Source organism: Aspergillus lucknowensis, assembly GCF_044049455.1.
Source record: "Aspergillus lucknowensis strain CBS 449.75 chromosome Unknown BJX67scaffold_65, whole genome shotgun sequence".
Lineage (NCBI taxonomy): Eukaryota > Fungi > Ascomycota > Eurotiomycetes > Eurotiales > Aspergillaceae > Aspergillus > Aspergillus lucknowensis.
The window spans coordinates 98,190-123,203 of NW_027263609.1; the positions used below are offsets into that span (position 1 = coordinate 98,190).

Genomic DNA, 25,014 nt, shown 5'->3' on the forward strand with positions numbered 1-25,014 from the left:
AATAAGGTCATTCTGATAGTTCGGATGGCATTTGGATTTCCTCCCTCTACAGCAGAGAGAATATGTCAGCCTCGGACGCAGTAGACGTGATAATGATGGCAGAGTTTTCGTTGTTTTCGTTGGAGAGAGACGATCTTGACTGCTATGTTTGATACTCCACGCATTAAACTAAGTAAAGATAGCTGTAAAGCTCTGGCCTAATCAAAAATGCCGTCGGCACACCACTCCTGTTCCTCCGCACTTTTGGCAGGGAGGGGATATCGTTCTCGCAACGCTTGATCAACGCCAGTTTCGCGCAGTAAGTCCGCAATTGCAGGAAGCTTGCCATCGTTCGCACGCATCCAGATATATCTCGGGACATCCTCGACCCTTAAATTGGGCAGAGCAGCGCCCCGGTCTCGTAGAATCTTCACAACCTCATCATGCCCGGCGCAGGTTGCAGAGTGGACTGGAGTTATGCCCTTCTCGTCCTTGGGGTCAACCTCTGCCCCTGCATCGAGGAAGTACCGCACAAGCCGTGTCTGTCCTCCATCCGCAGCCCAGGACAGTGGCGTCCTTCCAACGCTATCTCTCAAGTCGATCTCTGCCCCGTGCCTGATAAGAACACTAACAACCCCCTCCGAGTCGTAGGACGCCGCCCAAGAAAGCAGCTGCCTCCCCTCATACACAGGAGTATTGCAGTCCAAGCCGCTCAGTCTGAGAATCAGGTCTACAATCTCCGCCGGTCCCCTATGCAACAGGATCGAAAGCACCCAACGAAAGCTATCCTCGAGGTAGTTGTTGCCGCGGTAGTACGGATCACTCTGCCCATGCTCAAACTCATACTCCAGCAGGAGTTTCAGCGTCTCATTGCAATCTTCCGCCCCCGCACCCGTTTCGGCTCCATCGTACTCAACCCGAATTAACCGATTACACGCCATCATCAGCGGAGTCTGGCCCCCGCCATCGTCATCAGGATCCCACTCAGTAAATTGAACATTCACATCTGCCCTCCCCGTCGCCAATAACAAGCGGACAACCTCCGCGCGACAATGCGCCGCAGCCCGCCACAGCGGCGTGGCCCCCTCGCCATCCTTCAAATGCGGATCAACGTTGTCTCTCGACACCAAATACCGAACCACATTGAGGCTTCCGTACTCCGCAGCCCACGACAACAACGTCCTGCCATACAAAAAATACATGTCGGGAGTCATCTCGGGCTCGGGCTGCGCGAGGAGCAGCCTCCGCACACCCTCTTCCCAGTCCTCGCCCGCGGCTATGAAAAGAGGCGTCACATCGTCCACTATTGACCATGATACCCAGGTCGTTGTGGCGTGAGGATCGGCTCTGTTAGCGAGGCAGAGTTCCATTGTTGAGCTGCGCTGTTTGCGCACTGCCCAGATGAGAGCGGAGCTGTCATTGTATTGGGCGTTGACTTGGTAGAGGTGTGGGTTGACGAGGTTGTAGAGGTGACGATTTGTTTTGGCGAAGGCGTTGATGTCGCGTTCGTGTTCAAGACTTGTGCTTATGAGGTGGAGGAGCTCGTTTGGGAGGTCGATGAGGGGCATTTTCGAGGTCCATGCGCCATGGTTGAGGATGGAAAGACGTTGCGGGCAAGAAGGAGTGGAGAAGGAAGCGAACACGAGAAGATTCCACCCCCAAGCAATACATGGTGTTTCCCGGGCACTTTTGACCACCCTCACCAGTGTACAACACACGACGGCATGAGTAATACCCCGCAGCGACAACGACCAGCTGACAAACAGAAAACGGAATTTGCTAGAAGACAGCACGCAAGAAGAGATATTTCAGACGCGCTCCATCCAGGTAGCGGTGCCGCATACGACGTTCCTGCTAGATCCCGTCCTTCGCGAGTGACCCCCAATTTTGAATCCACTGGCGCACCAGGATACTACTCGACATCGTCGAACTCAGGGTCAATACAGCAAACCTCATATTGCGAACTACGCTTCCTTACCGACGACGAACTCGCGCAAGACAAGAGCAAACAGGCAGTCTACTTCGCATCGCACTTTCGTGGACAACCCCTCACGTGGCTGGCCAACCACAAACATAAGGACATGTTACTATTGAGCTTTCCGAAACTGACCGAGGAGGTTTCCAATATTCAACTGCATCTGTCGTCGCCTCATTCATCTCACACGACTCCTGAGGCGCAACGAAATGCTCCGCGTCAACAGAGCCGAAACCACAATAAACGAGGGGCTAATCACACTACATCAAGGAACCCCCTTTACAGGCGAGATAGCTGACTACGCCGCCAACGGAACGCTGATCGAGCTCACAAGCTACGAGAACGGGCTCGAGCACGGCCCCCAGTTCGAATGGTACCCCGACGGAAGTAAAATGTTGCAGGGACAGTGCGATCGCAGCAGCGCTGTCGGTGAATGGCGTGAGTGGTATCCGACAGGACGACTGGCAAGGTACGACCGGTTCAATGAGTTGGGTGATCTGTTGGAGCGGAAGAGGTGGAATGAGTCGGGGGTGATTGTTGAGGATTATGTGGGGAGGGCGCCTCGTCAGAGTCAGATTGGGTAGGCATGGACGCATATCCGGACTTTTACGATCCAGGTACGTGGATTATGAATGATATCTTGCTTGACTTCTGATTGTGAAGGTTAGTGTATTATGGCCGCATGTCTCTCTGGGGTTGGGCAAGGTACCCCTGAGCGGCGGATTCCTCCTTGAGCATCAGCGCCATCTTACGGGCATCAGGGCTACTGGAATTAACATATATCAGCATTCAATGTTCATGATGGTGTTGTTGCAGTAACAGCGGATCCCATTGATTGGTGTAGATTGGTGATCCTTGTTGGAAGTGACTTGGCAGTTGTTGATAAGAAGGAGATGTATGCATGGAGCATGTCAAGTAGGTCATAAGACTTCGACCTGCATCCTTACGGCCGTCGTGATATTATAATATTTGGCCCGGACCAGCTCTCTTCAGCTCCATCGGCAGGAACCGAGTCGTCTCACGCTGACACAACCACACTTCATCGACTCTCAGCACTGACAAACCCAGACAAGCTTTGCGGCTACTCCATGCCGCCATAATTATTCAGAGTCCGGAGAGAGGACTAGCGCTGGCGTAAGCATGATAATTCCCTCACCCAGGTTCCAGTTGCTATCACTCACGGGCTTCCAATTCGGAAAGAAAGAGGCCGACTCTCCTCTCCGGCCTCCTGACACACAAATAACGTGCTCCATACCATCCAATTCGAGATCATCATCTGATTCCTATAGGATATTGACGTATCAGCGGAGCTCCACGCCCGCTAGCCTGCGGTTGCAGACAAGTACGTATACGCATACGCTCTGATCAACGAGGATACTTCCCGACTGTTCCAGCAGAAGGAGTAAGGATATATACCCCGATTCCCAATAATTTTCCGACGTCAAGCTTCTCTAGTTTATTTTTTCTTTTAAACACAACCTCAGATCAGCTAGCCATGGCGCCCATCGAAGACGGGGAATACATGATCGGCAGGAATGCTCACGCAAGTGCTCGGTATGTTGACTATGGCTTATGTCTAGGGTCCGGACCCCGATTTTGCAAGAGAAACTGATCAAGGCGCTTTATTATTAGACTAAATCTTCAACACTACTGGGTTGAAGAAACATGCGGGTACCTCCTGCACCCTGATATCCCGGTTCCTGCGGACGCCAAAATCGCAGACCTGGCCACGGGCACAGGGTACACACCCCCTGCCCCCTTCGCGTCCTCTTCCACCACCCACAAACTCGCGGGTGCCAACCCAGAAGATGAAAGAGAACTAAGTAATACCATTCGTTGCCCCAGAATCTGGCCATTGTCCCTCGCCCTCCGTGTCCCGCCCACCGTGCAAATCGACGGATTCGATATCGTTGATGACCAGTACCCGCCTCGAGACTGGCTACCCCCCAATGTCTCCTTGAACACGCTCGATACCCTAAAGCCAATACCAAAAGACCTGAAGGGGAAATACGACGTCGTGTGCATGCGACTCTTCGGTGTGCTGGTTAAGAATGACGATCCCCGGGTGGCGTTGCGGAATATGGTTGATATGCTTAGTATGCCGTCGTTACCCATTACCCATGGGTTCCCTACCACCCTGTCTAGATTCGATAGTATATTGACAAGACTAGAGCCCGGCGGGTATATACAATGGGTTGAAGTGGATTTATCGAACCTGGGAGTCGCGAAATCAGTCCACAGCCCGATACCGGGAAAGACAGTGCTAGAGACGCGTCTCGAGGATTGGCGGAAGTATCTTGATTCGTCGAAGCTAATCTACAGGTGCGATCACTTAATCCGAACCCAATTCATTTCCCTGTCTTTCTGATCGAATCTGCAATAACTAAATAGCTGGCTCCAAACGCTCCCGGAAATGTGCAAAGCAATCGGCATGTCCGACGCAAAAGTGTACAACCCGCCGACGATCAAGGCGTCCATGTTCACAGGGAGCATGCTAGTCCTCGGCGCGTGGGAGGAATATAGCTATATGCATCTCGACCGGACGCCGGATGAGTTCCTGGGAGATGGGAAGCAGCTGAGGCGGACGGTTGCGGAGATCTGGAGGGAGTTGCGCGCGGGTGTTGCGTTGGATTTGCCGTTGTATGTTACTGTTGGGAGGAAGTGATTCTAAATCTGAGACTGCCTAGGGTACTGTGAGGGATGTGAATATCAACGACAACAACCTTGATGTATGCTGTCATCCGAGTTAGGGTAGTGTAAAGCACGTGCCGGGCTCCAACAGCCCATCGAGGTTTGTTTTGGATGGCCATGGCAGCTCCTCAATTCGATAAAATCTGCAGTGACAATAATGTTATACCAATTTGCATTCCTTCTCATCTATCTCACCTCTTCCAACCGCTTGATGTTGCCTGTTTTGGCCCTTTAAAGCATGCATTAGTTGGGGACACCTCGTTCTTGGACCTTCCGGTCCCCATGTTTCAAGCTACAAGTTTGCTCTGCGGGAAAGTGCCCCTAAATATGTTTATTGCGGTACATTCTGAGGTCATCGATATATACTCATGGATGTACCAGTGCTGGGGTGCTATAATGTAAAACTAGCTGGGGCCCACTCTCTCGCAGATGCAGTCCGTGCCTCCTGTTCCCAGCTCTCGAAGGCCGAGTATTTCGACCACATCTCCCAGGAGGATGCACGGCAAGAACGTCTGGCGAGACCCTGCAGACGGAAGATAATGAAAATTTTCATCGATAGAAATCACCCACTGTTGGTTCATAATTATAATTCGAAGTACATCATTACCTGTTAGTATTACACGCCTATACAGGAGATGTAAGGTGCTTGGAAGGGTGGCCTTCGTGTCTAAGCGTAGGCAGAGGGGCGTTGTTGAGAAGAAGGGAGTTGTGATTGATGGGTTGTTTTATGGATGGGCCATTCAAGGAAACGATTTTCAGCAGATAAGCTTGTAGCATGCATTTAGCATATCCGAATTCATGTTACGGGCTCATTTGGTAATCACCATATAGAGACCATGCGTAGCGTCCAGATGCCTTGGTTATCACCTGCATACCCCTAAGCCAAACGCAAAATGCGGCACTATGCCTTGGAAATCTTAAACCCTCCAGGAACTAGGGTCTGGAACACACCGTCCGGATCATACTTGTTTGCGACTTGCGCAATATACGCCATATTCTCTGATCCGTACCCACGCAGAGGGTTCTGTGTGCCATCGGCGTAATTGAGGTAAATATAGTCGGTATATGTTTTAGTCGACTTGGTGTACTCGTCGATTTCATCCCGGGCGGACTCGGCGAGCTCGTAGAACAGGTCGTCGTCGGCAGCGGAGTCCCAGGAGAAGTCCCAGAGGACGTCTATATTCCATTAGCAGGTGGGGGAAGGGGGGGAAGCAAGGAGTTAGAAGGAGATGGGAGGGTAGGATACGTACTAATCATATTCTGGTCGAACCGCTCTAAGCCAAGCACATTTCCTCCTCGCGCTTCACTGTCCTTCCAGAAGAGTGGAATCCAAGGCTGCACGATAACAATGGGGGCAAAGTCCGTTCCCCGTGCGCGGGACTTTGCCTGCTCGACTTTTCTGTTCAGGATCTCGACAATCTTGTGTAAGACGTCCTTTCGGCTGAGGTATGTTCCAGTCTGCAGGACATTCCTAGATTATATCAGTACCAGCCCATTATAATCGGGGCAGCTGCCTCACCGATAGCCCTCCGCCTGCGAGTTCTCCGTGGTCAGCTCAAGGATATTTGAGAACCGCAGCGTATTCGAGATTTCGGGAATTGTGTAAAAGTCTTTAAACGCGTCCGGCCGCTCGACAGGCGCTGTGTAGTCGAGCGGGGTGAAAATCGTTATTTCGTCGGTGGTGGAGTTGTACCCAAACATGCCGATCCACGATGCATAGGGGTCATTAGGGATGTTGTCAATGAACTTGCTCGCCGCTTCGATATATTCGTCTGTAACGGAAGAATTGTAGATGACGATACCTCCCCACATTCCGTCCGAGGGATATGCCTTTAACTCGAAGCGAGTGACGATACCAAAATTGCTCGAGCCACCCTTGAGCGCCTTGAAAAGGTCGGCATGCGAGGTGTGGTTGACAGTAATGATGTCTCCGCTCGCAAGAACAATTTCGTAGCTTTGGATATTATCGCAGCTCAGCCCTACACGCGCGGCGTAGAACGAGTTCCCACCGCCGGTCAAGAAGCCACCCACGCCAACTGGTGCAGTGCGGCCGCCAGGGACAGTGACATTAAGTGGAAGCAGTGTCTCGAATACGCCTGCCCAGCGCGAACCGGGTTGGATGTAAGCGGTCCCTTTTTCCGCGTCGTACGTGGTGGCATTCATTAAAGAGAGATCGATCGTCACACCAGGGGAGATATTGGCGGCACCGACAGAGGTTGTGTGGCCACCACTGCGCACGGCGAATAGACAGGGACCCGCGTCCGGTTTCGTGAGCGTCTTCACGGCAATAGATACATCTTCAGCCGAGCGTGGCTGCACAATACAGGTCGGCTCCAGCTGGGCGTTGACGCCGAAGTATGAGTGCACGGAGTCTTCGTAGACTGCAGTGTCGGGGAAGGCGATTCTGTCACTGATTGCGCTGGAGTTTAAAGCAGCGCACTGCATCACAAATTAGAATGTGTTATAAATATGGCGGGAATCTCATATGGAAGGAGTATCATACACATAGATCTGCGGTCTCAGCTGCCTGGCCCAGGGTGATCTCGGGCAGGGCGCCGAATAGTGATATGAAAAACAATTTAAGTCTCATTGCGATAGACTCAATAATCTTGGAATGACTCAAATGAAAAGTGCCTGCCGCCAGAGTTCGTTGGATCCCTGTTGTTCTTATATCTTCGGAGACTTCGTATTCCTCGGCCATGATCCAAAGGAATCTCGGAGTTGATCTCGCCGAACCGAGATCAAGCGTGAGATTTGTGCCTATTTCTGATCATCACTCCAAATCAATCGACAAAAAATCGTTCCCGAGTTCAAGCTATGATTTGACCCTCCTCAAGAAATCCATGTCAGACGTGGGAGCTCCGAAGCCTCCGCTCCACTAACTAGCCTGTGGTTCGCATTCTTCCAACCCACAGTCTGCCTTGAGACCTGAAGAGGCATTTATTATTGGTCAGACTCCGCTTTGAATGAAGGATCACAGAAATAATATTGGCGGCTCATGTCAACTCCGACCGAGCCTCTTATGTTGAGGTATCATGGTGCGCAACCTCCAATAGTTGTTGTAAGCAATCGACAAAATCCGGTGTATGCTGACGCCGTATTCCGGTTTATCGAGATTAGAACATCACGGCCTGCTCGCAAAGCCTCGCCCGCTTCCGAGTCGCCGGCAGAAGGATTCTGCATATGTTCCGAAAGCACCACGAGGGCGATGAAAAGCACGTGTGCATATGTCCACGTCAGCGGAAATGCTTATTGAGTTGAATCGCCAAATGAGGCCTGACCCAGGATCCGATTTGAAGATTGTCGGTGAAGGGCGCGAGCTGAGCGTATTAAGTGTTTCCAGGTATGCGCCGGACTAAAGAGTGCAATTATTTTCCAGGAAATGGATAAATTTGGCACGGACGTTAGCAGGTAGATCCAGCCCAGCGGCTCAGGTGCTCTGCTCCGGGTCCCCGAGATATACTTCATGCTGATAGGCTTTTTGGACCTCTCTGAGTTTAATGAACTTAACACTACTGTATGGTTAGCAAAAAGGCAGCCACCAGTGTAACTCTGGCTATTATAGTGGTGATCAGTGCCATGATAGACCAATGGTCCAGGAAAAAGGGCCTTTAGGGTTTCTCCTTGAAATAGTAGTTCGGTGTTATTTTGGAGAAGCCTAGCTTTAGGAGGTGATAGGCCGAAATCACAAAGTAGGATTGTAGTATATACATGGAGAATTCAAGGGCTAGGAGAATGAATATCAGGCTTTTAGGATATAGAAGTTATGGACCCCTCCGGGTCTTAAGTAGTCAAGGCGGAAACGCAAGGTAGAACCCAACGGCGTACTCATAGGAGGTGCGTACCCGCAACCAGTGTACATCCGCACTCGAGGAAGCGCCAGACAACCACGAAAGGGGTATACACGAAAGATGTGCATGCAAGGCAAAGAGACATGCCTGGAAAGTGCATATGCAACAGCCATGACTCTTGGGAAATCATGAGAAACTATACACAATTTGGAACTACACACACAAGCAATGCATACAACGCCCATGGTGTGGATACAACCGCCATGGTTCTAGTAAAAACCACGACCTGCTGTGTAGCCCTGACAAACGTACGCATAGCCAAGACCCAGAACAAGAGGACAATTGTTATAGGGAAGAATTTTGAATTGCTCCAGCGACGCAGAGAGCAGGGTCACTTTGGCAAGGGAGGCATGTGACTATATACTATCTAGTATACCACTCCGAAAGTAAGAAAATGGTATACAGGACTACGCAACCTTATTAGGTATACTATCTGGTATACTATCCGGAAGGTGGGAGGACGGTAGGAGCAAGGGGGTATTTAAAGATGCTTATTCCGCTGTATCTGGCTTTCCTATCTTCGTGATTAATAATATTCTAATTCCAGAGTACTACCTTAGAAGCATTGCAACAGCACTTTGTCTAGTACTTTCTAACAGGTTTCATTATACATGGTGAAGGCTAGCCTTGCTTCATTCCGCCTATACCCACCTAACCATGACTAGTCTCTATACTAGTTGGATGTTAAGCAGCCCCAGGTAAGTTAATCTACTATCAGGGTTTAGATCAACACGTTCCAAGGTTTTGGAAGGCTTGAGGGGTCAACCTTCTGTAGCATCTAAATAATATAGTAGAACTACAATGCACTAGGTAGGTGTAAGGTTGGGAGTATAGATAGGTGGCAATGGATACGGTTGCCGGGGCTTGCTGCAGGTAAATAAGGTCCATTAGCAAGTTCATGGTGCATGGATGCAAGTTCCTGAGTGAGTCGTGGAAGGGTTGGCAAATTTGCCGCCAAAAACAGTGACATTTGCAGCTGTTTTTGGCAGTCAAACTGCCGCCATCTACTTTATAATAGTATTCGGGGTGATATAGGTCTCGGAGTAGCTTATCAGCTACAGCCAATATTCGATAGAGGCAAGAAACAATCTATTAGCAAGGTCTAAAGTAGATATATGAAGATGCTTGAAGATAAAAAAAAAGGTATAAAATCTATTGCAGCAAAGTTCCCTATATTTAAACTAATGACAACAAAGAAAAGGGATCAGTTATTTCTAGCATTACTGTTCCTTTTTGGAGTTACTCCCTCCTGAAGATTCTCCATACTTCTTCCTTTATTAGAAGGCTTCTTGTAAATGGTTATTAGCCCACAGGACCTTCTAGAAGAATTCTCTGCAGGCTAATATTGCTAACTCTTATCTTTTCTAGTCACTAATATCTGCTTTAGTAATTTGGTTCAGTATTGGGTAATAGGAGTTCTGGTCAAATTAGCCATGTAGGTTAAAGTTACTTTGTTAAGGGTCGATAGGAAATCGGCCAGGTAAGGAATAGATGCTCGATTATCAAGGTAAGAACGAGACTAAACCTTGCCCTCCAAGTTTCATAGGGGGCGCAGTTCCTAACAACTACAGAGTCGGTCTTGGCACGCTGTCGAAGCCCGGCGAGGCTCGGTAGGGAGCCTGTAATCATGATGTCAACGATCGATAACAACGAGGGAAAGATCCTCCTGTAGTTATTATCCGCCAGGGGTAAGATGTAGTTTCGTTCTAATCCTAATAATCGACATCTTGCCCCTTACCTGGCCAATTTCCTATCGGCCCTTTACAGTTTACTGTTAAACTTTTTAATTTCTTATACAGTATATCTCTTTAAGCTTTTATGGTTTTTCTAGCCAAAAATTTAGCTTTATCAGGTCCCTCTAAACTAAACTTTGGGAATTTACTAGAATTTATCTTAGAAATAAAGAGTCTATTTTATAAATAAGTACAACAAACCATCCTAAGGGCTATAATTTCAGGAAGGCCATATCTTAATTTTAGTAGTAAATATGGTTTTTGTAAGCCTATCTCACTATGATTGTTTGCTTGTAAACATAGTACTAATGATATTTCTTTCCTTGCTGCCAATCCATAGAAGCCATATTACGATAACTATTTACCATAACGAACTACTATAGCTTATAACCCCATTCCACAAAGATATTTAAGGTTAGAAGGCAGACAGCCAATCTCTGGGAGGGGGTTATTGAAGCTGCAATTCAGGAGGAATTTGACAGCATTGGATGCTACTCAATGTCGGCAGGCTCGCTGGCAGGGTGGTGCACCAGTGATATGATTCGTCGCACAGATGGTCGTGTCAGGGCGCTAACTTGGCCAATAAGAGGTGGAAACGGGAGCAATGGAGGCAGCAACGCAGTGGCGAACAGTACATATTGAAGTCCCACCCCCACCATCAGCCGCACATCCTCGCCCCCCTTCTCGCATCTTCTTTACCAAAGGATATTCCAGACACCACATCAATATGGACCCTGTTAGCATTTCTGCCTCTGTGCTGACCGTCATCACTGCTGCCATTCAATCGGCAAACACGCTCAAGGGAACTGTCACGCGCTTCAAAGAACGTAATAAAACGTTAGGCAGACTCCAGGATGAGCTGGAGGATCTCACTAAAGTCCTTGATCTATTACAAAATGCGGTTAATACAGATGCATCGGTACTGGCGCTTCTCCAAGGTCCTGTTGAGCGATGCAGCCAATTATGCAGCGAGTTCGAAGACTCCATTGAAGTTTTCGCTAAAAAGTCAAAGACCGGCTTTCGAGATTGGACAAGAATGGAATTTATGAGGGGCGATATAAACCAGTTTATCGAGACTCTTGCGAGATATAAATCTACCATTTCAGTTGGGTTAGGCACTATTACAATGTTAGTTTCTAACCCTACGTCTACTTCGAAATTTACTCACATCCTTTCAAGGCATACGTCTAAAGTGTCCTACAAAGTCATTGAAGAGTACAATGAGATGATCAAGGACACTTCATATGACCTCAAGGAGCACCTAATGCGCATTGACGAGAAATTAGCCCAACTTACCATCGAAAGTACCGGCTTTTCAGATGGAAACACAGACCTGAAAGATGAACGAGCGATCACTGAGCAATGTCTCCGTATCTGTGAAGATGCAAGATCTTATATCGAATCGTTGACCAAACGACAAACAGTCTTACATCAAGATTCGACTAAGAATCTTTCCGAAGAAGTTGGGCAGCAGCAATTCGAAGCGCAAAATCTCACACGCCAAGCCCTGAATGAGAATCAGCAGCGGTTTGTGGAGATCATCATGCGCCTTCAAAAACGCCTAGAGGACTTGATTATGAACGGGGACTCTGGAGACAAAAATGAGCGATCACGTCTACAGCAAGATCTCGATATATCGAAACAGTGTCTCGAAGTGTGCCAAGTGGCTAGCGATATTTCTAACCAGAAGATATTCAAAGTAGGTGAGGTGGTTGCTGATGGTGAAAGCGACCAGGTAGTGGTGACAACTTTGGCGGATCTATTCGACGTCAGAAAGGCGCTCTCCACAGGGAATTCGGCGCAGCTGGTTGGCTCAATGACAGCAGGGGATCTTCAGCATTTGGTTGAGAAGCGATATAGCAGTCGCTTTGGGGCGTTAAATAGTGAACCTGGCCATACCACAGCAGGTGCTTCGAATCCTCAATTCGTCCACGAGACCAGGAGGACGACAAATACCTTTTCGCCAAGAGTCGGTTCTGAAGCGCAGTCTCCTGGACCAAGCACGAAACCTAGTACACCTTCTCCCAACGAGGTGAGGAAACGTGTGATGGGTGCAAGAGACTAGAAAGGATGTTAACATGGGAATATGAATTAGATGAAGTTCTTCAAGTAAAGAATTAGTCTCTCGTCAGGTTATAGCCAAAAAAAAAAAATGCCACAAACTAGCTCCTTTTTTATGTAGTCTCCAGGAGATTAGACACGCATATCATGGTTACTAGTGAATACTAATAGAAGAAGTAGGGCTACTCTATGTACTACAAATATAGCATGATGTTATTCAGGTAGTAGAGAAGCAGGTCAAAAAGAAGTACTTCCACAAGGTATTCACCATACTTTGTCTATCATATCAGTCTGAGTAGAAAGATCATGGTAGAACAGTGTCCGTTGACACATATATTCCATGTCAAACAGGCCTAAATATAAGCTAAATCTTGATATCTTGCACCTTAACTCAAACTTAAGGTATGCCTTAGCCTTAAAGGGCAGTCTAGGAACTATATCTAGCTCTTCCAAGGTCCTCATTAATCTGTGTAATTGTTAGATTAGGTCCGCCGATCCTTCCAAAGGTAGGAACCTAAGGGTATTCTGGAAGTAAATGAAGGGAGTATAATCGTTAAGGGATCAAACGATTATAGAAAGAGGCAGATGCTTGGGGTTCAGATCGGTAAACAATATGGTATTGTCAATCTGGTTAACAACAGACAGTAAACAAAACTTCTAGGTACAGGTAATAATAGTCCTTATATAGCTTATCCCATCATAGCCGTCATATCCCTCAGCTATGTTGGCTATGCCTGTCATCATACTCATCATAGTTCGTGGCTCGGATGGCTATGATCGTATTTCTTGGCATCATATCGATACATCCGTATCGCTATGATCGGGTCGGCATAACATGTTCCCGCTAGCGTCACAGCAGGCTGCTGCGGCACATCAGATTCATTGGCTGCTGATGTCTGAGTTCTCTGACAGTAATCTAGCTTGTATTTTATGGTGATAAAATCCTTATAATCTCTGTAATTACTAGTATCTTAGCTTCGCTAGTTAGAATAAAGCCAGGAGATTAAGCCTAAATAATCTATAACCATAAGAGCAACTTGTATAAAAAAGGAAGCTTGCTAGAAAATATTAGGCCCCTAGTACTTATATAAATAGGTTTAGTATTCTTACATTTTTATTTAATCTACTTAAATTTAGAAAATAAGGAACTTTTAGCAGGATAGGATATTTGTAAATTGTTATGAACCAAGCTGAGTGGTGACGAGGATGTCCGCCAATCTTGACGGCGCAAGGACATTGTTCGCGTGGGAGATTAGATTGGTGGCGTTGCGGACTTGTCGTGGGGAAGGGGGCCAGTTGTGTGACTCTGACGATCTGACTTCGAAGTGACTGACTCGAAGACTTATGACGCGGGGGGCGGGGAAAGGAATCGTCCGAAATAGGGCTGAGAGAGCTCAGGGTCTGGCTGGGTTAAATAGCGGCCGGACCTGTCGGGGGCTCATGGTGTAGGCGAGCCCCAATTGGGACGAGGCACATTATCTCGGCCCGCGGAACGAGGGCTTGGCGGTGGATTGGGGATGTCTCACTTCTCTCGCGCAGTCGGAGCTGGTTGTCCTGATACGGCCACAGTGAGAAAGGAGGCGCAGTCATGACCAACAGAGGTTTCTGGAGCGCTCGCTGCTGCCTCAACCAGGATCCATGAGATTCTTCTTCATTTACACGTCAATCTCTTCCTTCAGCCTTCGTTTTCTCGGTGGAGCCGCAAGACCTCTCAGACAGGAGGGAACAGCCTCTGGGGGCTTGGTCTGCGACACGGACGACCTGATAACTACAATCTGTATTAACGTTTTCTACCTTGAGAGGATCCGCAAGATCCCAATCAGACATTCTGGAGCTCGGAGTTCTTCTTTCCTGCTGGCCGGAATGGTTTTGTTAGTAACAGTGAAGTTACTTCACCAGTTATCTATCTCCACGCCATCATGTAGGGAGAGAATCAGTTAATGATGGTCTAGTGGTTCAATTCAGCTATATGTAGGAAATGGGAATACTGGATAGAAAATCCTCAACCTCAGAGGATATGGGTTGTCCTTGCTGATGGGTGTCTTGTTGCTAACGTCCGACCTTTGTTGAATACTCTGTCTCGCCACTCTCACGTTGTTAATTGTAATGGAACCTTGTAGTTGTTTCAGTGGTAAAGTCTGTACTTGTACTAATTCAAATTAGTATGGGTTATTTATAACTCTTTGTGTGGTTAATTGAACATCTCGATGAGTTTCTTGGTGATATATTTCGTGGGGGTGGCCGAATCTGACTTGGAATCAGCTCTCTTCTGTCTTGGCGTACCCAAATTCAAGGAGCTTGGCACATCTGATGAGAATGTTCATTGTGGATATAATCTTGCTACGAATGCAAAAGGCCTGCAAATGGGCTGGCTGGTCAGTGAATTGAGAGCAACAGGTCACCTGTAGTCACGTGTAGGACAACCAGCAGAGTACAAGAAATGATCTGCCGTGTGCAAAAATTGGGGCCATCGTGTTCACCACTCCACCAAAATCCGCGCATCTATGTAACAAACCTTCCCCAACCTCTTTATATAGCATATTTTTCATCAAAACCCTCTAGAATAGCCTTTTTTTGACTATTTTTGTCAATTCTAAAGCTATTTAGACTATTAAAATCCATAGAAATGCCTGCTACGCGTTAAACTCAGGCTAATCAGCCTGTAGAATGCGTAATTCTATATGACCTTTATCATACCTAGATACCACGCGTCGGCCTGCCACTACCAGCTAGTCAAAAGTATTAGGATACCTATATATCATGTAAAATAACTTAAGCAATAGCTGTATTACAAGAGGAAGCTACTTAATAGGATATCTAGAGGACCCTAAAATACTATAGGTTAATATTAACCAAGCAAGCACCTCTACAGGCACCTTCTCCACCTACATATAGTTCTATGTCTTAATCCTGCTCTTGTTTAGTATCTTATCTACTCTTGCTATCTGCAACTATTAAACATATCTATTTTGACCATGGCAAGCTGCTAGTTGCCTCTAGTACCTTGTTAGCCAATACAGCCCCTAGAGCTGGCAGCAATATGGAAATCTTAGATAATGGCTTTATACCTAAAGGCAAGGAGGAAGATAATAAGAAGGAGGAGGAGAAGGAGGAGGAGGAGCTCCTACTCCTATCAAGTAAGATAGAGGTACTTGCCACCTAGTTATATACTATAAAGAAGTAATATAAGAAGGTAATATACTAGAAAAAGTTGCAGGAGGCCTGTAAGGAATATAAAGGTTTTTAACTATCTAATATAATAACTTTAGAGCTTGAAGATAAACTTTATATTATAATAATAGTTATAGATTTTCTTATAAAACTTTATTTGCATATTTATATAAATAGAAAGTTTATTATATAGAAAATTCTTATAGATATAATTTATAGAATATTTTCTATATATAATCTTAAGGAAACTATAGCTAGACTATTTGAAAATAAGTACAAGCTATATAAATATAAAGTTATAAAGTATATAGTATTATTCAGGCATGAATCAGGCTATAATAATATAAAATATTATAATCTTAAAGAATTCTTAATACTAGCTATAGAGGAAGTGTTAGAACTTATCAAGGATTATAAGAATTTATTCTAGAAGGGCTGCATGGTCATGCTATGGAAGATATTATTAAGATATAAAGTATTTAAGCTAGCAAGGTTAGCTTAGGATAGTTATAACAATACCAAGGAGCAAGGTGCAGCTAGCTTACTAATAGTAAGTAGGATTCCTAGCTTATCTCTAGCTCCTATATAGTTGAATTCATGGTTAGCAGGCCATTAAAGCCATATATTAATATTACAGGACTAGAATAATACAAGAATTAAAGCTATATAACAGGTAGGGCAGTTCTAGTAGCAACTTATAGATTATTAGCATTATAATAATAAGAACTATATAAATTATTATAATTTTTGCTTCCTAGACCTGTAGGATAGGTTAAAATACTATAATATTATTTCTATGTAATATAACAGCTAGGTTATAGCTATATCTTATGGTAAAGCTATACTACTTGGTCCTTTAATCAAGTTATAGTAATATTAGTAGTTTTAGGGTATAATTAATTAAGAATCACAAGAGCTAATAAGGTAATCTACTGCTGTAGCTTAGCATAAGAAGATAAAATATTTTTTTAAGATAACTAACTAGAATTTTGAGATAATGATATAGCAACAAATAATAGATTAGATAGAGAGTATAGAGAAGAAGTAGGAGTATTAAAAGGAAAAAAATAAGTACTATTAGATATAGCAAGATATAAGAAATTATAAGCTTGAACTAATTACTTTATAAAGTTTAAATAGACTTTTAATACCTCCTTTAATCTTACTAGAAGCCTTCTAGAAGCTATACATGCTTATCCCTGCCTTAATAACCACAGCTTATAATTATACAAGTCTAACACTAATACCAAGGGCCTTAGAACTTGACTAATTACTTTTTCCTAAGCAATTAGGCTATATATTAAGTCTAATTAATCCCTTAGAAGAAGATATAGATATATTAAATACCTTTTTTAAATAGAAGGTCTAGAATATATAGAATTTAGATTACAAGGCTAAATAAAGGTATGCTTGAGATATTATCCTATAAAATAACTAATATATTAAGGATTTTTAGTAGATAGAAGATAGGCAATTAGCTATATACACCCGGGCTATTAAAGCAGGAATATCTAATAGCTTCGCGCGAGGATTTAGGGATAAATTATAGATGTTTAAGATATTCTATAGGTAGCTATAGGATAGCCAGGAAGCAGAGGTAGTAGAGGCCTTAAATACACTTGGGTTAGCTATCTAGAAGTCTTCTAGAGCTTTACCAGACTCTATATACCTAGTAAAATATATTATTTCTACCTCTTCTATATAGACTCCTTCTCTGCTAGCATGCCTGAACTAGTAATATATATAATAATTATACCAACTCTCTTATATAACAAGCTCTAGGAACTTGCTATATAATCTATAGGTAGGCTATAAAAACACCTAATTCTACTTTATCCAGGCCTTTAGTACCAAGAATATTAGCTTAATAGGATTATAGTCAGGTAAATATAGTAGCAGGAAGTATATAATATGGCTAGCAGCCTTAACTACCTTAATAATACATGGATTAATATATATAGAGATATTATCAAGGATAATTATTATAAGATAACCCCTAGCAAGAAGGCATGGTAATAAACCTTCCTAAAGCTATTCTAGGAACTCTATCTTATTAAAATAATCTTTTTATATACCTGTATAAGGCAGCTAACTATCAAGTATTATTGTAGAATAGATACTCTATATATTACCTTATTAGATATCTATAATATAGCAAGCCTTGTCTCTAATTAATATATAGCTATAGTATTGCTATTTAGTCTTTTTATTAAATATTAATTTATTAAGGAAGACAAGGTTCTCTACTAAATATTATCTAATAGTATCAAGATATAACTATCTAAGAGACTTGCTATGGTTCCTAGAGATCTATTTTAATATCTTCCTTGACTATTTATAGCATGTCAAGGTATATAATACTATAGAGTAGTTAATAATAATATCTTGCTTATAGTAGAGCTATTATACTAGCTCTACTTGTTATCTCTATTTTTCTGCTAAAAGGTATTTAAATAAAGCTTTTTTATCTATATTACTAAGCCTATGGGCCCTTCCCAATTGCTAATATTAAGGCTTCCAGATGCTACTATAAGCTAATAGGTTGTGTTAAAGGCACTATATAGAACATGTAGATACCTTAACTTTATTAGCAATATCTTTATGTTTCTAACCTAGCTAAAGTAGTCAAAGTATTATAGCCTGTTTTGCTGGCTTCAAGCCTTGATTCAGCAATAATGGCAGCTTGCATGGTTCAACAGGTGTCATGGGGGGGGTATCGGGCCTATAAAACGCGTGGTTAGTTGAATTTAAATCTCTCTACTATAATTTTACTGACATCATCAATTTAGGTAAGATGAATAACCTCAATTCGATATAAAATAGGCAAGAAACGCGTCAAAATGCCCTGTTAAGAGGTTGGGGGGAGTTTGTTACATAGATGCGCGGATTTTGGTGGAGCAGTGAACACGATGGCCCCAATTTTTGCACACGGCAGATTGGTCAAGTTTTACTTCAGGGCGGCAAAGCGCAGGCCAAGTGCCTCGTCTCCCAACCTGGAGGACCCCGGAAGTGTTAGTCAACGACAACGAGATAAACCGACTGCGTCGACGATGAACCAAGCCGTGACGCTTTTTGCTATTTTGCCATTCGCCTCGGCGGCCGCTGCCGTTAGGGCACCCTCCTCGCAAGGTTGCTTCAGCGACCCTGGCGTCCTACAAAACGCAGGCTCCTCCATCTTCCAATCCATCAACCATTGCGTCGATCTCTGCGACGGACGCGGTTCTGCGTATGCTGCTCTCCAGAAAGACGATTGCTGGTGTGGCGATGCACTACCAGACAAGGAGAATGTGGTAGCGGATGACCGTTGCGATGTGCCATGTGCGGGGTTTCCGACGGAGAATTGTGCGTGCACTTGATTAAGTTATCTATTCTGTGCTCATCTCCTTCATGATAATGACGATTTTTTATGTAGGCGGTGGTGACGGCGTGTGGTCGGTTTATGATTTTGGCGGGATACGGCCCAGCGTGCCGTTATCAACTACGCCCACGTCGACTGTCACCGATTCGACGAGTACACCTGTGGCGTCTTCTACCTCGACTTCGTCCTCAACTACTGAGGCTGGTTCGGAGACTACGTCCAGTACAACTATACCAGACAATGTCTCGGAGACCCCAGTTTCAACCTCGACAAGTGTGGAGCCGACTCCGACGGAGAATGCCGCGAGACGGCGGTACAGCTTTTTTTTCTAGCTCTTTCAACAGTATACAGGGCTCTCTGGGCATGGGAACCAGAATAGACCGACGGATAGCCCCGAGACGAGAGACTGGTCTCTGGAATGTACATATAGTTACTTACCCCTTTGCTCTACGAGTCCTTCACATTCGTTGTTGAATAACAATATGGATATACGGCGTAGTATGACAAAACTCACACATCGGCGACTCATATCCTCTCGTATGAACACACCACTACCATTCTCATCTCCCGCCCTGCCTCCTCGCACGACACGGGCAATCCGACGGCGTCGTAATAAAACGGATGCGAAACGACCACCCCCTCTCTGGATCGACGCGCTCAAACTCGTAATCCAGGCAGCGTCGCGGCCAGCTTGTTGATATCGAAATGTGCCAGGTTCCGGCCGGGACATTGGTTATACCCTGCTCCCCACTGATATCCAGGTCAGCTTGACGACCTGGGGCGGGTAGAGTAGACGGAGTATAGACAGGGTCAGTGGACATTCATGTACGAGGAAGTAGTCCATGTTCCTGGCGCGGTCTTTGTCGAGCCACCGCTCCGGGTTGAATTCGTTGCTGTCGGGTCCGAAGAGGTCAAGGTTGCGGTGGATCAACCAGAGGCTTACGCTTAGGAGGGTCTGGATCAAGTCAGTGTCTCTCGAACTTGAAGGGGATGACATATTATTATTAGTATTATTAAAAGTATTATTCTCTATAATATTTTTAATCCATAGCGATGAATAATACCTAGAAGGCTATAGCAAGCCCTCTAGGTAATATGTTTTAACTTTTTTTTTTTTTACCACTTTATATTATTTATTACTTACTTTTTAATATTATAGGATTAGATTTTACAGGTATTTAGGATTTCAAGTTCCTACTTTGTTTTAGGAAGCACCTGCAGACCTAGACACACCTCAGTTAGGCTACATCAGGTATAAGAAATTGAATTGAATAAGAAGAGATACTGATCTGCCAACCCATCCGCCACGTGGGCGTCTCTACCTAACGTTGGCATTTAGTACCATTTGTCTTCGTTGAAATCAATGCTTGTCTGGCCAATCCGTTGTCCTTGGCTGATGGCTTCAAATTTCAAAACCCCCTCTTGGGCACCAAATGTGACTTTGATCTCGTACGTGAGATTGTATGCCCGCCCCCCCTGAGTGAGTTTTGAGTCGAACCTGGTCAGGTCGACATTGGAAAAGTCGACAACAACTGCGCCGACCTTATACACATCTGCTCACCTGTTAGACAAAATATACTCTAGGAGTCATCGGACGAACCTTTGTGATCTCTGTTCTCGGGGGCGAATATCCGATCGCATGCGTAAAAATTCAGGAACTTTTTCAGATCCGAAGATGCAAAATGTGTACGACTGACTGATACACTTTCCGTGTAATTGTCTGCGTATTTGTCGCCCTATGAGTTCCCTCGGTCAGTATTATTATACGAGATGGATATACGGAAAACCCAATCAACAGACACCAACCTTAGCAATCATCCAATTCATTTTGCCTCCCACGAGTTTATCACCTCTAAATTCATCATAAAAAGCATCGACTTCGCTGTCAACCCCAGGGCGAAAACGAATAGCCCAGGAGAAACCGTAGTGTCGACGGCACCTCCTCGTGGTTGCCCGAAGACCTTCCAAACCGCGTAGGGCAGCCCCTTGGGCGATGGCAGCTTGTCTAATTGGGTTGTAAATATTCTGAGAACAGTTCATGCCCTAGGACGGCGTAAACTTACGGACTATCGGGAACGGTGATGGCTATTTTGCCCGCAAGCCCGAATGAGGATCTGAAGGATTTGCGAAGATACTCGGAGTCGCCAAATCCGCCGACCAAAACGATCCTCTACTCTCTGTCAAGCTATTTTCTTGATACTCAAATGGGGGGATATCGACGTAGCGAAGGAGATTCAACTCTACGGAAGCAGAATATAATCTATATAACAGAAGAGAAAGGGGGTACTTACATTTATAGTGCATTCCGCAGACTCTTTTCTAGAGTCTTCAATTTGTTGTCGCACCAGGATCATGATTTGATCTATAACAGGATCAAAGATTGCACGTAGATCATCACTGATTGACGGAGATGTTAGCCCTTCATTGGCCATAATATGTAGCTTCCCCCCACCTTGAAATAAGGACAAGTCGCTCCTCCTCATCAAAATATTTGGGGTCTGGGTTAGCCACTGTCATGTTCAGAGGCAACTCGAAAATGGTCTTTTCATCAGAGTTTCCAAAATCTCTCTTGATAATCTCAAACTTATTCATAAACTCGCTTCCAGGGCTCTTTCGTTTGATGGGTAGCTTGTCGAAGTCATCGCCAAACCGGTCTGACATGAGCTTGTAGAAGTTACGGTCCACTGCAGTTGACCCGCACTTGCCTCCTGGAATCGAAAGACGGCTTAGTCTATGCCGAGACATTGTCACTTTGTGCTGGTGGTCTAGACATACCGACCCCAGTGCACAACTCTTCAAATTGAAGCGTTGGCCAAGTCTGGGTAATGTGATACGTGGTGATGTCCTGTGGGATTGAGCATGTGTGTACTTCAGCTGTTCTTCCATTGATTGTCCTTACCACGGTCCCTCCGCCGCAGTCGCAGATAAGCACTCCGTCGCCGGCCTAACACTAGATGGTCAGGCTGGGATTCTTGTATAGGGACAATACTCGCCTTCACAGAGCCTCCCATACTGCTAGTGGTATATTTCTTCAGCGCTGTTATTGCCGCTGCCTCCGGTTCACTAATCAGGAAAACCTTGTCATTTGGCCGGAAGAAGCTACCTCCAAAGCCTGCTCGTTTAGCAGCTGCCCTTGTGGCATCCTGTGCCTTATCTGACCAGATCGCGGGAACTGTAAACCAGAACTCCAAGGGAGTAACCCGCAGCGATTCCTCAGTGATATGCTTGGCGATCGTTTTGAGAATATGTTCGTAAACTTTAGACAGATAGTCGGCAACAACATCAACCGCCCCTTTGCCTTTTGGAAGTCTTAGAATGCCAGATAGGCTCGCAGACTCGAGGGTCAAATCGTCATATTTCGTCAATGGAGTGCTTTGATCCAGTAACAATTTGGTCCATGAGTATGTTAGCATTCCTGGTTCCACTTGGTAACCCCAGCGATCTTTGGTCACTCGCGGATTATCAGCGGCATATGCAATCCGCGACGGGGCCTTGAAGACTGTTTCGGTATCCCTCGAGGCGCCAGGCCAGGTGCTAATGAGTTTGATGTCGTTGAGGTCTGTTCCCTTGGAGCTTACGTAGCTCGCCCCTTCATGAGCATTATCAGTTACGCGATCTGCAGCGGTCAGGTGAAACAACAGAAATATACTTGCCCGTGAAGGTAGTGCCATAATCAACTCCCACGATGATTTTGTTGTTGGACTCGAGAGTCAGCGAGCCGAAGCTTCCCATGAGACCAGAGGCTGCGCCGAAGAGACTGCTGGGTTGACTCGATGGTTTGCCAAAAGACATTTTCGTACTGAGATTGAACTTGAGGATATTAGGGAGTATCGGAAACCTCTGGGTCGTTCTCGGGGGTCTTATTGGGCTCTTGTCCTCACAATTATGCCCAGCCACCCACCAGGGCTATCTTGGGCAGCCAGCAGGAGTGGAGAACTAATTAAGCCATTCTGAAACGCTTAGTACGGCACTACTGACAATCAAGGTGCGTGCATGACCACTCATTTAGCGCCGCCCACCTTCGGGGATTTGAAGCCGGACACAGCCTTGCTGATTGCTTTTCATGTCCCTGATTGTGCCCAAAATCCTGTCTTCAATCTCAAGTTTTAAGAACCTGCGCAGGTCTTGGTTGCGAAGAAGCTTTCTGATATTGCTTATCCAATGCAGAACTTCTCCCTGGTGTAGGAAGACAGTATGTCTGTCAATAACTCAGGCACTGATTATACCGAGACCGCTCGGACTGGCCACACAGTCAGTAACCAAATCACTTACTATCCCGCCTCTTCTTTTGCCATGCCGCTCACAAATACTCCAGCCACCCACACAAGTCCAATCATCCGGCGATGACAGGCACAGCAAGCGGAGAGATGGCGCTAATTTGCGGCGTCACCGTCCGATGTCTTCGTCCCAGAACCTGGGGTTCATGGGGACATTTCGTAAGGTGAGATATATCACCAAGTTCCTGAAATTTTTCTTTTCCGTTTCAAAATCCACTAAATATGCTATGGTAGTATATGGGATTGACGTCGGAGCCTCTGGCATACTCAACGCCAGTTGCAATCGAGCCGTCAGAGAATAATCAGCGCTCACGCCCACACCGTAGTGACCACCAAGCCTTAGTACCGCCAGTCACTGTGACAGCCGACGATGGTCACCCAGAAGACCATAAATGCATCTCCCGTCCTCCGGACGATGAATACCCCGGTGTTGTGCGCGAGCTGCAAGCTCGAGACCAACACTTGGCCGCGGACTATGCTCAGTTGAACGAGGAATACTCGGCTTCGATCCAACGTCTAACGCATCAAATAAACCGGTACGAGAGGTATATTGAGCAGCAGGAGGCCAGGCTACAGAGACGAGAGGGATCGATCCAGAGCCTTCAATCCAGCTTAGCCGAAATGCGTGGACAATACCAAGAGCTACAGGCCATAGTGCTCGCACGGCAAGAAGAAGCTCTCCAGTCCATGACGGTAAACAAAGGATACGCTCCCAAAGAAGATCGGCTCATTAGAGACGACCTGCTTAGTTTGGGAGAGAAAATGAGAAACTGGGCGAGAAAATACGGTATGCTTTCCTTTGCGCAACTGGAGAGAGAAGCTGGAAGTGGGAAAGAACTGATCATCAACAACTTGAGCGGCTACTGTGCTCACCATGATTTGGATGCACTGGCAAAGGAACTCCCAATTTCTCCCGATAGGATTCCAGCCCTGCTTCTCCAGTGCTTGCTGGCGAAAGACATATTTGGAGGGATGTTTACCGACCCCTTTTTCGCCTTTACAAGAATCGAGGGTAACTCGACTCGCAATCCCCCCACATCAGAGGAAATGCAGATACTCCTCGATGCTATGACCCAAGGTAGGAGCACTGAAGTTCCGTCTGGAGCGATGCTCTGTACTGACATAAGTCTGGAAAACAGTGGACGAGTCAGAGGCGCATATTTGGCGCTCGCAGACATTGCGAAATTTGTCAGATGGTCCCGAGGTTTCCTTGCAGGCGAGAATCAAGACACTTTGTCCCAAGATTGTGGCCAGATTTCTCAGCGGTCCGGCTCGTGGTCTGCTGAAGCCGGCTGCTGCAAATAGCAGCGATGCCGACCAGTGTGTCCAGGAGCTCCAATCACTGTACCATGGAGCGGCGCAGCTAGCGCTTTCCTTGTGGATGCAGCGTGCGTCAATGGCCTGCCAGGACTTGCAGGGTTTGTCATTTTTCACAGTAGACAGCCCAATCATGAGCGCCCATCGCCTGCATCACCTGGACGAAGAGGACACAGCCCTGGATGGGAAAAAGGTACTTTTGGTAGTTCAACCCGCAATCATCGCGTATGGATCCGAGAATGCCGAACACTATGACCGATACAAGGTCTGGGCTCCAGCGGTAGTGCTAGTCGAGGGAAATAATAAATAATCCTTTGAGACGAAATTCACATTCATGTTGCGCGAAACGCGCCAGCTTTTACCTACTCTTGGGGAGAAGTGAATCAATTGTTGCATTTGTGTATCGAGAATAGCAGAATCTGCGGGTCTTCTATCATCATCCAATCGAGGACGGGATTGCCCCGCCAGGGGGCCGAATCCTGTTCGACATCGGTCACGATAGTGTGTGATATGAAAAGCGGATCTGCAGGTGACGCCGGTTAGCGGCCACGCAATCGGTGACCCCTCAGTCGACTACCAGAACGCCAAGCAACGAGACGTT

General features: G+C 45.9%; 11 protein-coding genes across 11 annotated transcripts; 7 read left to right on the forward strand and 4 right to left on the reverse strand.

The window, feature by feature from the left end:
* Nucleotides 1–197: 197 nt before the first annotated feature.
* BJX67DRAFT_385503 (ankyrin repeat-containing domain protein) lies at nucleotides 198–1,547 on the reverse strand (the record flags this gene model as incomplete). Its single annotated transcript, XM_071033871.1, has 1 exon — nucleotides 198–1,547. The coding sequence occupies one exon, from the start codon at nucleotides 1,545–1,547 to the stop codon at nucleotides 198–200; it is 1,350 nt and encodes a 449-aa protein (XP_070881564.1).
* Nucleotides 1,548–1,688: 141 nt separating this feature from the next.
* BJX67DRAFT_366085 (toxin-antitoxin system YwqK family antitoxin) lies at nucleotides 1,689–2,690 on the forward strand. Its single transcript, XM_071030345.1, has 2 exons — nucleotides 1,689–2,571; nucleotides 2,623–2,690. The coding sequence occupies exon 1, from the start codon at nucleotides 2,164–2,166 to the stop codon at nucleotides 2,536–2,538; it is 375 nt and encodes a 124-aa protein (XP_070881565.1). The 5' UTR covers nucleotides 1,689–2,163; the 3' UTR covers nucleotides 2,539–2,571; nucleotides 2,623–2,690.
* A 759-nt stretch (nucleotides 2,691–3,449) lies between these two features.
* BJX67DRAFT_385505 (uncharacterized protein) lies at nucleotides 3,450–4,619 on the forward strand (the record flags this gene model as incomplete). The annotated part of the gene is made up of 4 exons (XM_071033872.1): nucleotides 3,450–3,508; nucleotides 3,587–4,050; nucleotides 4,126–4,276; nucleotides 4,346–4,619. 4 exons carry the CDS (start codon nucleotides 3,450–3,452, stop codon nucleotides 4,617–4,619), a joined length of 948 nt encoding a protein of 315 aa, XP_070881566.1.
* A 547-nt stretch (nucleotides 4,620–5,166) lies between these two features.
* BJX67DRAFT_366102 (FAD-binding oxidoreductase) lies at nucleotides 5,167–7,357 on the reverse strand. The gene is made up of 4 exons (XM_071030346.1): nucleotides 7,149–7,357; nucleotides 6,165–7,084; nucleotides 5,896–6,116; nucleotides 5,167–5,821 (listed from the first exon to the last, which is right to left on the reverse strand). The coding sequence occupies exons 1-4, from the start codon at nucleotides 7,344–7,346 to the stop codon at nucleotides 5,547–5,549; spliced, it is 1,614 nt and encodes a 537-aa protein (XP_070881567.1). The 5' UTR covers nucleotides 7,347–7,357; the 3' UTR covers nucleotides 5,167–5,546.
* Nucleotides 7,358–7,779: 422 nt separating this feature from the next.
* On the reverse strand, nucleotides 7,780–8,131 carry BJX67DRAFT_366104 (uncharacterized protein). Its single transcript, XM_071030347.1, has one exon. The coding sequence runs from the start codon at nucleotides 8,111–8,113 to the stop codon at nucleotides 7,895–7,897; it is 219 nt and encodes a 72-aa protein (XP_070881568.1). The 5' UTR covers nucleotides 8,114–8,131; the 3' UTR covers nucleotides 7,780–7,894.
* A 2,773-nt stretch (nucleotides 8,132–10,904) lies between these two features.
* BJX67DRAFT_366106 (uncharacterized protein) lies at nucleotides 10,905–12,491 on the forward strand. The gene is made up of 2 exons (XM_071030348.1): nucleotides 10,905–11,357; nucleotides 11,409–12,491. Exons 1-2 carry the CDS (start codon nucleotides 10,957–10,959, stop codon nucleotides 12,292–12,294), a joined length of 1,287 nt encoding a protein of 428 aa, XP_070881569.1. The 5' UTR covers nucleotides 10,905–10,956; the 3' UTR covers nucleotides 12,295–12,491.
* A 1,378-nt stretch (nucleotides 12,492–13,869) lies between these two features.
* Nucleotides 13,870–14,479, forward strand: BJX67DRAFT_366107 (uncharacterized protein). The gene has a single exon (XM_071030349.1). It carries the CDS (start codon nucleotides 13,929–13,931, stop codon nucleotides 14,229–14,231), a length of 303 nt encoding a protein of 100 aa, XP_070881570.1. The 5' UTR covers nucleotides 13,870–13,928; the 3' UTR covers nucleotides 14,232–14,479.
* A 3,970-nt stretch (nucleotides 14,480–18,449) lies between these two features.
* On the forward strand, nucleotides 18,450–19,624 carry BJX67DRAFT_366109 (WSC domain-containing protein). The gene is made up of 2 exons (XM_071030350.1): nucleotides 18,450–18,803; nucleotides 18,874–19,624. Exons 1-2 carry the CDS (start codon nucleotides 18,512–18,514, stop codon nucleotides 19,149–19,151), a joined length of 570 nt encoding a protein of 189 aa, XP_070881571.1. The 5' UTR covers nucleotides 18,450–18,511; the 3' UTR covers nucleotides 19,152–19,624.
* Nucleotides 19,625–20,034: 410 nt separating this feature from the next.
* Nucleotides 20,035–22,700, reverse strand: BJX67DRAFT_366120 (Hsp70 family protein). The gene is made up of 10 exons (XM_071030351.1): nucleotides 22,473–22,700; nucleotides 21,813–22,408; nucleotides 21,719–21,763; nucleotides 21,595–21,664; nucleotides 21,272–21,527; nucleotides 21,111–21,216; nucleotides 20,883–20,989; nucleotides 20,626–20,824; nucleotides 20,420–20,555; nucleotides 20,035–20,372 (listed from the first exon to the last, which is right to left on the reverse strand). The coding sequence occupies exons 1-10, from the start codon at nucleotides 22,609–22,611 to the stop codon at nucleotides 20,155–20,157; spliced, it is 1,872 nt and encodes a 623-aa protein (XP_070881572.1). The 5' UTR covers nucleotides 22,612–22,700; the 3' UTR covers nucleotides 20,035–20,154.
* Nucleotides 22,701–22,871: 171 nt separating this feature from the next.
* Nucleotides 22,872–23,351, forward strand: BJX67DRAFT_366122 (uncharacterized protein). The gene is made up of 2 exons (XM_071030352.1): nucleotides 22,872–23,070; nucleotides 23,135–23,351. The coding sequence occupies exons 1-2, from the start codon at nucleotides 22,883–22,885 to the stop codon at nucleotides 23,262–23,264; spliced, it is 318 nt and encodes a 105-aa protein (XP_070881574.1). The 5' UTR covers nucleotides 22,872–22,882; the 3' UTR covers nucleotides 23,265–23,351.
* Nucleotides 22,872–24,810, forward strand: BJX67DRAFT_295736 (uncharacterized protein). The gene is made up of 3 exons (XM_071026876.1): nucleotides 22,872–23,070; nucleotides 23,135–24,174; nucleotides 24,236–24,810. The coding sequence occupies exons 2-3, from the start codon at nucleotides 23,334–23,336 to the stop codon at nucleotides 24,721–24,723; spliced, it is 1,329 nt and encodes a 442-aa protein (XP_070881573.1). The 5' UTR covers nucleotides 22,872–23,070; nucleotides 23,135–23,333; the 3' UTR covers nucleotides 24,724–24,810.
* The last annotated feature ends 204 nt before the right edge of the window (nucleotides 24,811–25,014 follow it).